The 12017-nt window shown below is 39.7% G+C and overlaps 1 protein-coding gene across 1 annotated transcript; it reads right to left on the bottom strand.

The window, feature by feature from the left end:
• Positions 1-229: 229 nt before the first annotated feature.
• LOC110441267 (putative proline-rich protein 21) lies at positions 230-1075 on the bottom strand. Its single transcript, XM_021484374.1, has one exon. It carries the CDS (start codon positions 1073-1075, stop codon positions 230-232), a length of 846 nt encoding a protein of 281 aa, XP_021340049.1.
• Positions 1076-12017: the final 10942 nt, after the last annotated feature.

Below are 12017 nucleotides of genomic sequence, written 5' to 3'. Positions count from 1 at the left end.
TTGAGGCCCTTGGGTGTAGTGGTAAGACCCATGGGGTGTAGTGTTGAGGCCATGGGGTGTAGTGGTAAGACCCTCGGGGTGTAGTGTTGAGGCCCTGGGGTGTAGTGGTAAGACCCATGGGGTGTAGTTTTGAGGCCCTGGCTGTAGTGGTAAGTCCCATGGGGTTTAGTTTTGAGGCCCTGGGGTGTAGTGGTAAGACCCTCGGGGTGTAGTTTTGAGGCCCTGGGGTTTAGTGGTAAGACCCATGGGGTGTAGTGTTGAGGCACTGGGGTGTAGTGTTGAGGCCCTGGGGTGTAGTGTTGAGGCCCTGGGGTGTAGTGGTAAGACCCGTGGGGTGTAGTTTTGAGGCCCTGGGGTGTAGTGGTAAGACCCTTGGGGTGTAGTTTTGAGGCCCTGGGGTGTAGTGTTGAGTCCCTGTGGTGTAGTGTTGAGGCCCTTGGTGTAATGGTAAGACCCATGGGTGTACTTTTGAGGCCCTGGGGTGTAGTGGTAAGACCAATGAGGTGTAGTGTTGAGGCCCTGGGGTGTAGTGGTAAGACTCGTGGGGTGTAGTTTTGAGGCCCTGGGGTGTAGTGGTAAGACCCTTGGGGGGTAGTTTTGAGGCCCTGGGGTGTAGTGTTGAGCCCCTGTGGTGTAGTGTTGAGGCCCTTGGTGTAATGGTAAGACCCATGGGTGTGCTTTTGAGGCCCTGGGGTGTAGTGGTAAGACCCATTGGGGGTAGTGTTGAGGCCCTGGGGTGTAGTGGTAAGACCCGTGGGGTGTAGTGTTGAGGCCCTGGGGTGTAGTGGTAAGACCCGTGGGGTGTAGTGTTGAGGCCCTGGGGTGTAGTGTTGAGGCCCTCGTTTGTAGTGGTAAGACCCATGGGGTGTAGTTTTGAGGCCCTGGGGTGTAGTGGTAACACCCATGGGGAGTAGTGTTGAGGTCCTGTGGTGTAGTGGTAAGATCCATGGGGTGTAGTGTTGAGGCCCTGGGTGTAGTGATAAGACCCACGGGGTGTAATTTTGAGGCCCTGGGGTGTAGTGTTGAGGCCCTGGGGTGTAGTGTTGAGGCCCTCGGTTGTGGTGGTAAGACCCATGGGGTGTAGTTTTGAGGCCCTGGGGTGTAGTGGTAACACCCATGGGGAGTAGTGTTGAGGCCCTGTGGTATAGTGGTAAGATCCATGGGGTGTAGTGTTGAGGCCCTAGGGTGTAGTGGTAAGACCCATGGAGTGTAGTTTTGAGGCCTTGGGTGTAGTGGTAAGACCCATGGGGTTTAGTTTTGAGGCCCTGGGTTGTAGTGGTAAGACCCTCGGGGTGTTGTGTTGAGGTCCTGGGGTGTAGTGGTAAGGCCCATGGGGTGTTGTGTTGAGGCCCCTGGGGTGTAGTGTTGAGGTCCCCGGGGTGTTGTGTTGAGTTCCCTGAGGTACGGTGTTGAGGCCCTCGGGTGTAGTGGTAAGGCCCATGGGGTGTTGTGTTGAGTCCCCTGGGGTGTAGTGTTGATGCCTCTAGGGTGTTGTGTTGAGGTCCCTGGGGTAAAGTGGTAAGGCCCCTAAGATATAATGTAGTGACCCCTGTATATAGTGTTGAGGTCCCTGTGTATAGTGTTGAGGTCCCTGTGTATAGTGTTGAGGTCTCTGTATATAGCGTTGAGGTCCCTGTGTATAGTGTTGAGGTCCCTATATATAGCCTTGTGGTCCCTGTGTATAGTGTTGAGGTCCCTATATATAGCCTTGAGGTTCCTGTGTATAGTGTTGAGGTCCCTGTAAATAGTGTTGAGGTCCCTGTGTATAGTGTTGAGGTCCCTGTGTATAATGTTGAGGTCCCTGTATATAGTGTTGAGGTCACTATATATAGCCTTGTGGTCCCTGTGTATAGTGTCGAGGTCCCTGTGTATATTGTTGAGGTCCCTGTATATAGTGTTGAGGTCACTATATATAGCCTTGCGGTTGCTGTGTATAGTGTTGGGTAAGACCAATGAGGTGTAGTGTTGGGGTCCCTGTGTATAGTTTTGAGGTCCCTGTATAAAGTGTTGAGGTCCCTCTGTATAGTGTTGAGGTCTCTGTATATAGGGGGGATATCCCTGTGTATAGTGTTGAGGTCCCTGTGTATAGTGTTGAGTTCCTTGAGGTGTAGTGTTGAGGTCCCTGTGTATAGTGTTGAGGTCCCTGTGTATAGTGTTGAGGTCCCTGTGTATAGTTTTGAGGTCCCTGTGTATAGTGTTGAGGTCCCTGTGTATAGTTTTGAGGTCCCTGTGTATAGTGTTGAGGTCCCTGTGTATAGTGTTGAAGTCCCTGTGTATAGTGTTGAGTTCCTTGAGGTGTAGTGTTGAGGTCCATATATATAGTGTTGAGGTCCCTGTGTATAGTGTTGAGACCCATGAGATGTAGTGTTCATCATCAAATACACCATAGGCTATTGCGCATTACACAAAATAACTCGGATAAAGAATAAAATCTAGTGGAATTCCATAGACATCTGGAATGATAAGTATAACAACCAAGACCACCGCCACATTTACGATACCTGCATTTACCAAAGTTTGATAGCCGGGTTATATATACTGCTATTGGCATCATGATGACGTCATACCTGTATTACCTAAGTGTACCTGTGACTGCACGTGAGCATGTCGGAAGCAATAACTGATACCTGTATGCCAGATGGGTAGCTTTGATACGTCTAGATCTGGCATATGGTGTGATTTGAATGCTCGCTTTAGACATGCTATCTCTCTGATTGAGCCCCCTAACAGACTAGTATAGATGTGATTGTATCTATAAGTGCTAGAACGGTTCCAGGCTCCATCGCGTCAGTTAAGAGGCACAAACAGAAATGTGATTTTTTTCGGTTATTTTTTGTTTGTCATGATCATTTTGGAGCCTATATTTATCTGATCGCTTAACTAACCGCTCCGGTGGCTTTTAAACAGCTAAGGTGTATGAGGGGACTTATTACCTTACTGGCAAGATCTGGGGACCCGCTCACAAGGTCAGCAACGTCGAGCGTGGTCAGTAGTTGGATGGTTAACCGCCCGCAAATTACATTTAATGGCAGTGTACTGACTTCCGCATGTGACCCGCTTTTATGCCTTGTCGATGGAATATGTTATTGAACCCATCTCTACAGTTTTATGTGTCATATATAAGCCTCCATAAAAAGGAGAGAAACATAAAATAATATTCTACGTAACTCTGTAGTACGCTGATGAGGTAGTTTTTATACAATAGTTTTATGAATACGCAGTTTGTATACAAAGTTTTGTGCTGACGTAGTATGTATTCTATAGTTTTGTGATATCGTAGTTTGTATACTATAGTTTTGTGATGACGTAGTTTGTATTCTATAGTTTTGTGATCAGGTAATTTGTATACAAAAGTTTTGTGATGACGTTGTTTGTATTCTATAGTTTTGTGATATCGTAGTTTGTATACTTTTGTTTTGTGATCACGTAGTTTGTATACAATAGTTTTGCGATCTCGTAGTTTGTATACTTTAGTTTTGTGATCACGTAGTTTGTATTCTATAGTTTTGTGATGACGTAGTTTGTATACAATAGATTTGTGATGACGTAGTTTGTATACTATAGATTTGTGATGACGTAGTTTGTACACTATAGATTTGTGATCACGTAGTTTGTAAACTATAGTTTTGTGATGACGTAGTTTGTATTCTATAGGTTTGTGATGACGTAGTTTGTATACTATAGATTTGTGATGACGTAGTTTGTATACCATAGGTTTGTGATGACGTAGTTTGTATGCAATAGATTTGTGATGACGTAGTTTGCATACTATAGATTTGTGATGACGTAGTTTGTATACTATAGATTTGTGATGACGTAGATTGTACACTATAGATTTGTGATCACGTAGTTTGTATACAATAGTTTTACGATCTCGTAGTTTGTATACTTTAGTTTTGTGATCACGTAGTTTGTATACAATAGTTTTGCGATCTCGTGTGATCACGTAGTTTGTACACTATAGTTTTGTGATGACGTAGTTTGTACACTATAGTTTTGTGATCACGTAATTTGTATACAAAAGTTTTGTGATGACGTTGTTCGTATTCTATAGTTTTGTGATATCGTAGTTTGTATACTTTTGTTTTGTGATCACGTAGTTTGTATACAATAGTTTTGCGATCTCGTAGTTTGTATACTTTAGTTTTGTGATCACGTAGTTTGTATTCTATAGTTTTGTGATGACGTAGTTTGTATACAATAGATTTGTGATGACGTAGTTTGCATACTATAGATTTGTGATGACGTAGTTTGTACACTATAGATTTGTGATCACGTAGTTTGTAAACTATAGTTTTGTGATGACGTAGTTTGTATTCTATAGTTTTGTGATATCGTAGTTTGTATAAATGGTTTTGTGATCACGTAGTTTGTACAATAGATTTGTGATGACGTAGTTTGTACACTATAGATTTGTGATCACGTAGTTTGTACACTATAGATTTGTGATCACGTAGTTTGTAAACTATAGTTTTGTGATCACGTAGTTTGTACACTATAGTTTTGTGATGACGTAGTTTGTATTCTATAGTTTTGTGATATCGTAGTTTGTATAAATGGTTTTGTGATCACGTAGTTTGTACACTAGTTTTGTGATGACGTAGTTTGTACACTATAGTTTTGTGATGACGTAGTTTGTATTCTATAGTTTTGTGATATCGTAGTTTGTATAAATGGTTTTGTGATCACGTAGTTTGTACACTATAGTTTTGTGATGACGTAGTTTGTGCACTATAGTTTTGTGATGACGTAGTTTGTATACAATAGATTTGTGATCACGTAGTTTGTACACTATAGTTTTGTGATGACGTAGTTTGTATTCTATAGTTTTGTGATGACGTAGTTTGTAAACTATAGTTTTGTGATGACGTAGTTTGTATACAATAGTCTTGTGATGACGTAGTTTGTATAAATGGTTTTGTGATCACGTAGTTTGTAAACTATAGTTTTGTGATCACGTAGTTTGTATTCTATAGTTTTGTGATCACGTAGTTTGTACACTATAGTTTTGTGATCACTTAGTTTGTATTCTATAGTTTTGTGATGACGTAGTTTGTAAACTATAGTTTTGTGATGACGCAGTTTGTATACAATAGTCTTGTGATGACGTAGTTTGTATACAATAGATTTGTGATGACGTAGTTTGTATACAATAGTTTTGTGATCACGTAGCTTGTATTCTATAGTTTTGTGTTGACGTAGTTTGTATACAATAGATTAGTGATGACGTAGTTTGTATAAATGGTTCTGTGATCACGTAGTTTGTACTCTATAGTTTTGTGATCACGTAGGTTGTATACAATAGTTTTGTGATGACGTAGTTTGTAAACTAGAGTTTTGTGATGACGTAGTTTGTTTTCTATAGTTTTGTGATATCGTAGTTTGTATACAATAGATTTTTGATGACGTAGTTTGTATAAATGGTTCTGTGATCACGTAGTTTGTATACAATAGTTTTGTGATGACGTAGTTTGTATTCTATAGTTTTGTGAGCACGTATTTTTTTTTCCCAAATTTTTATGATGACGTTGTTTGTATTCTATAGTTTTGTGATATCGTAGTTTATATACTTTTGTTTTGTGATCACGTAGTTTGTATACAATAGTTTTGCGATCTCGTAGTTTGTATACTTTAGTTTTGTGATGACGTAGTTTGGATTCTATAGTTTTGTGATATCGTAGTTTGTATAGAATAGTTTTGTGTTGACGTAGTTTGTATACAATTGTTTTGCGATCTCGTAGTTTGTATACTTTAGTTTTGTGATCACGTAGTTTGTATTCTATAGTTTTGTGATATTGTAGTTTGTATACAATAGATTTGTGATGACGTAGTTTGTAAACTATAGTTTTGTGATATCGTAGTTTGTATACAATAGATTTGTGATGACGTAGTTTTAATACTATAGTTTTGTGATAACGTAGTTTGTATTCAATAGTTTTGTGATGACGTAGTTTGTATACAATAGTTTTGTGATCACGTAGTTTGTACACTATAGTTTTGTGATCACGTAGTTTGTAAACTATAGTTTTGTGATCACGTAGTTTGTATACAATAGTTTTGTGATGACGTAGTTTGTATACAATAGTTTTGTGATCACGTAGTTTGTACACTATAGTTTTGTGATCACGTAGTTTGTAAACTATAGTTTTGTGATCACGTAGTTTGTATACAATAGTTTTGTGATGACGTAGTTTGTATACAATAGTTTTGTGATCACGTAGTTTGTAAACTATAGTTTTGTGATCACGTAGTTTGTAAACTATAGTTTTGCGATCTGGTAGTTTGTATACAATAGTTTTGTGATCACGTAGTTTGTATACAATAGTTTTGTGATGACGTAGTTTGTATACTATAGTTTTGTGATCACGTAGTTTGTATTCTATAGTTTTGTGATGACGTAGTTTGTATTCTATAGTTTTGTGATCACGTAGTTTGTATTCTATAGTTTTGTGATCACGTAGTTTGTATACAATAGTTTTGTGATCACGTAGTTTGTAAACTATAGTTTTGTGATGACGTAGTTTGTAAACTATAGTTTTGTGATCACGTAGGTTGTATACAATAGTTTTGTGATGACGTAGTTTGTATTCTATAGTTTTGTGATATCGTAGTTTGTATACAATATATTTGTGATGACGTAGTTTGTATACTATAGTTTTGTGATGACGTAGTTTGTATTCTATAGTTTTGTGATGACGTAGTTTGTATTCAATAGTTTTGTGATGACGTAGTTTGTACACTATAGATTTGTGATCACGCAGTTTGTATACTATAGGTTTGTGATCACGTAGTTTGTATACAATAGTTTTGTGATCACGTAGTTTGTATACTATAGTTTTGTGATTACGTAGTTTGTATACTATAGGTTTGTGATCACGTAATTTGTATACAATAGTTTTGTTGACGTAGTTTGTAAACTATAGTTTTGTGATCACGTAGGTTGTATACAATAGTTTTGTGATGACGTAGTTTGTATACAATAGTTTTGTGATTACGTAGTTTGTATACTATAGTTTTGTGATCACGTAATTTGTATACAATAGTTTTGTGATCACGTAGTTTGTATACTATAGTTTTGTGATTACGTAGTTTGTATACTATAGTTTTGTGATCACGTAGTTTGTATACAATAGTTTTGTGATATCGTAGTTGGTATTCTATAGTTTTGTGATCACGTAATTTGTATACAATAGTTTTGTGATCACGTAGTTTGTAAACTATAGTTTTGTGATCACGGAGTTTGTATACAATAGTTTTGTGATGACGTAGTTTGTATACAATAGTTATGTGATTACGTAGTTTGTATACTATAGTTTTGTGATCACGTAGTTTGTATACAATAGTTTTGTGATGACATAGTTTGTAAACTATAGTTTTGTGATCACGTAGTTTGTATACAATAGTTTTGTGATATCGTAGTTTGTATTCTATAGTTTTGTGATCACGTAATTTGTATACAATAGTTTTGTGATGACGTAGTTTGTAAACTATAGTTTTGTGATCACGTAGTTTGTATACAATACTTTTGCGATCACGTAGTTTGTAAACGACGTACATGCTAATTTCATATAAAAGTTTGGTTTAGTGATTCAACGTCTTAACTTGATAGTTTGGTGATGATGTAGTTGAGGTAATGTTTCGTAGTTTCATTACGTTGACGAGATATACGTTTCCTACAAAAACACGTGTCATTTCGATGTCTTGGTCTTTTTCTCAGTCCATTGTTATACATTTGTAGTTAATTGCACATGTCCATAAGATTGAAGAAAGGCTCGCGTATTTTAGATGTGCTCCTTGGGAAACTTTGTAAAGTCGACGCCATCCGCAAAAGAGGATGTTCTCGAATGAATTAAAATCGCGTGAATTTATACATAGATTACAGATACCTTCAGCACGCTCACATTGTTTGCTGAAACTCCAAGGAATCGTAAATATCAGAGGCTTATCTCGATTTCACTGGATTACATAGCACGTAGACCTGATACGTAATTTGTAAAGCACAAGAACGCCAAAAATAACCCAAAATTGAGGCTGACGTCAATTGCAGAAAATTTGTGACAACGCAGGTACCGTTAGGACGACACATTACTTCAAAACCACACAATTGTCACATCGTCATTAACCACGTATATCAAATAAACATCACTTGTTGATTACGTTCAGGTTTTTTTCGAGTACTGATGGGTTACATAATGTAGTATATGTCTCTATATCTGTCTCCCGTCTATCTGTTTGCTACAATGTCCTGTGATAACTCTGTTTCCGATATTTTGATACTAGTAACATAATACTTAACGGACTTACAACTCTTAAGGAATTTTTCTTAGTTAGATATTTATCTGTTCTCTAGGGAACATATCATATCAATCCTGTTCAGCTGAACTGCTCGTGCAAATTATAAGTATATGCATAATGCTAGGAATTACATAAAGTAGACACACCTGTTTGTTGTTTTTGTTAATATAGGCGCTTCAACTACGTAGAATTATTAGTACGATAAGAAGCGTACTGTTTTTCTCACACAAAATAGAGGAAAGTAAAAGGACGAAAAAAATAATAATAAAATACTATCTTAGAATGGTTTTATGCTTGAAACGTCGGCAGCAGCTACAAACTTCACAACAAAATGAAACATGATATACAGTATCAATTTATTACATAAGTCACTCTTGTTTGCCCGGTTGGAAGCGCGCAATGGTTCATAATATGGGAGGATACCGGAGCACCCGCAGAAAACACACAAATGCGGGCAGGAGACCCACTACTTTTTCACGTACCAAACTTAAATGTCCAAACGTGAAACATTTATCAATGTATAAATAAACTATATGTTACGCGGACATGGTCTGTACAGCGGGGGCTATCGGTATAGGAAATTTGGCTTTAGAGACGAGGAGACGGTGGGTACTGTAACGATGTCGATGAATTGAAGAAGATATAAAATGTCACTCACCTTGTTCAAACATGAAGTCTCTGCCGCTGATGTAACAAACCGACCCGGGATATAACTCCGCTCCAGAGGAGTAACACACACTGGAGCAGTTCTAGCCTGCTCTCAATCATCCCCGGGACACGTAAGCGCTAGTCGTGTGAAATAGTCGGTACCCGCCTCCCGGATATCCGCCAGTCACCCTAAGCCTGTACCCGCGGGTTTTGCAGTCCGCTGTTAGATGGTTGGTTACAAGGGAAACGTAACGTCTGAGTGACAGGGCCTCGCATGTCGTTTCTGATTTGTGAGATGAGTTCCACATGGGACACGGCTTTACAATCTGTTATACTCGGGACTTTCTAATCTACAAGGGCCTACATGAGACGACAACACAAAAAACCCATCATATATATTCAGGTCTAAAGCGGTTTTTTCAAAGAACAACTTGCTTTTATCAGTACCCTGGTCAGTGGCGGAAGTATTAATCTGATACCTAATTTGTTGATAAGAATCCAATGTCCGGCTTGCATTTCCGAAAAAGATGACTAATTGATTTACTGTGATAGTGATCGGTGGGCGCTATTTGAGATACAGCAATGAGTGATTATCCTGTATGTTAGCTACAAGGGTAGTCTAATTGTATTTAGAAGCACTAAGGAAATGGGTAAACCCTTTCGACGTTCCCAACATATGGTGAAAGGCGCAATATATTATGTTTTCTTCATGTAACCGAAAAGGGTTCAAGGGGCAGCATAATGATGCTTGCTTGGCATCCCGAAGCCAACAGGTGATGGTGGGGGCAGAAAACTGATGCCTTTTATGTTCTTCAAAGGTGGTTTAGCGGCAACAAATAAGTATCTTGTCGTGTTCCTGAGAAGTTGTAGAAGGGCAACAAATCAATGTCTGGTTGGAATAATCATGGCATCATTTCACGTAAATGGCAGTAGCCTGACTTTTCTCTGCATCCCCACGTCAACAAGTCGCAATGTGGGCAGCAGGATTCTTGGTGTCACCAACGAGTGGTAGAAAGGGCCGCACATTGAATTATGTCATTCGTTTACGTGTATGATAGATAAAACAGATAGAAAAGAGGGTAGGAAGTTTCTGTCTTACATTGTGCATCGCATTTCCCATGTATGTTATCTCAATGCGATAACAATGACGTGACGTCACAATATCGGGAATATTCCGATGTCGCGATACGGAAATTGCGACGCTTTTTTGGGGTTCTGAGCAAATGCGTGGTCACCTGATTTACCTGGTTTAACCTAGTTGTGTTTTGCAGAGTTGAACTCATCTTACAGGGAATAACCTTTATGTTTTGCTAAACCAAAGTGATCTGCCACGTTCATTTGTCAGTGTACATGTCACAGACAACACCCTTACTGATGCTGTCACAGACAACACCCTTACTGATGCTGTCACAGACAACACCATTACTGATGCTGTCACAGACAACACCATTACTGATGCTGTCACAGACAACACTATTACTGATGCTGTCACAGACAACACCATTACTGATGCTGTCACAGACAACACCATTACTGATGCTGTCACAGACAACACCATTACTGATGCTGTCACAGACAACACCATTACTGATGCTGTCACAGACAACACCATTACTGATGCTGTCACAGACAACACCATTACTGATGCTGTCACAGACAACACCATTACTGATGCTGTCACAGACAACACCATTACTGATGCTGTCACAGACAACACCATTACTGATGCTGTCACAGACAACACCATTACTGATGCTGTCACAGACAACACCATTACTGATGCTGTCACAGACAACACCATTACTGATGCTGTCACAGACAACACCATTACTGATGCTGTCACAGACAACACCATTACTGATGCTGTCACAGACAACACCATTACTGATGCTGTCACAGACAACACCATTACTGATGCTGTCACAGACAACACTATTACTGATGCTGTTGTGTCCGAAATGTTGCTAGTTTGTTATAAAGACTAGTATATGTAACTAAATAGACATAGGGAAGTATAGAATTATCGCTGCTAGAAATGTATTATTACTTGGACTTTCATCATGTGCCGAGACCGATCTGTAAACTAACTGTCTATTTAACGCGATAGAGAACTGACCTTGGTCAGTGTCTGGCCGAGTGTAAGCTCCGAGTGAATAGCTATTGACGGTTAATCACATTGCATGTTCCCCTATCGTAGCGATAGAACACAATCAAGTTATGGAGATTTATTTGATGGCCCATCTCTCGTAAATATCATTTACTTATAGTTATTATCCATATCAATGCTGTGAGATTATCGACCGGTATCGATCTACAAAAGACGGCATTACCACGGTGATATGATACACGTGTCTAACGCGAGGGGTCGTCAGTGACGTCACTACTGCACAAAAGGCTGCGTGTAACTACGGCGACATGATACAGGTGTATAACGCTAGGGGTCGTTAGTGACGTCGATTTCAAGCATTGTATACCGGAAGCCAGACTTATCCTCATTGCCGGACATGCACTTTGGTATAAGAATCTCACTTGTAGGAAGAGGACGGAAGCTAGCGATCTGGAAATAGAACTAGACTCAAAACTAATGTTATTCACTTTGTTATAACTGTGACAGACTATACCACAATGCACCGCACTAACACTATACCGCAATGCACCGCACTGACACCCTATACCACAAGGCACCACACTGACACACTATACCACAATGTACCGCACTGACACCCTATACCACAATGCACCGCATTGACACACTATACCACAATGTACCGCACTGACACCCTAGACCACAATGCACCGCATTGACACACTATACCACAATGTACCGCACTGACACACTAGACCACAATGTACCGTACTGACACACTATACCACAATGCACCGCACTGACACACTACACCACAGTGTACCGCACTGACACCCTATACCACAATGCACCGCACTGACACACTATACCACAGTGTTCCGCACTGACACACTATACCACAATGTACCGCAATGACACACTATACCACAGTGTACCGCACTGACACCCTATACAACAATGTACCGCACTGACACACTATACCACAATG

Source organism: Mizuhopecten yessoensis, unplaced genomic scaffold (assembly GCF_002113885.1).
Source record: "Mizuhopecten yessoensis strain PY_sf001 unplaced genomic scaffold, ASM211388v2 scaffold715803, whole genome shotgun sequence".
Lineage (NCBI taxonomy): Eukaryota > Metazoa > Mollusca > Bivalvia > Pectinida > Pectinidae > Mizuhopecten > Mizuhopecten yessoensis.
The sequence above is the reverse complement of the archived record's forward strand: the minus strand, read 5'-3'. Positions and strand labels throughout refer to the sequence as shown.

Bases quoted from the DNA above. Each gene is read 5' to 3' on its own strand.
- LOC110441267 (XM_021484374.1), bottom strand. From the start codon at position 1,075: ATGGGTCTTACCACCACAACCGAGGGCCTCAACACTACACCCCAGGGC.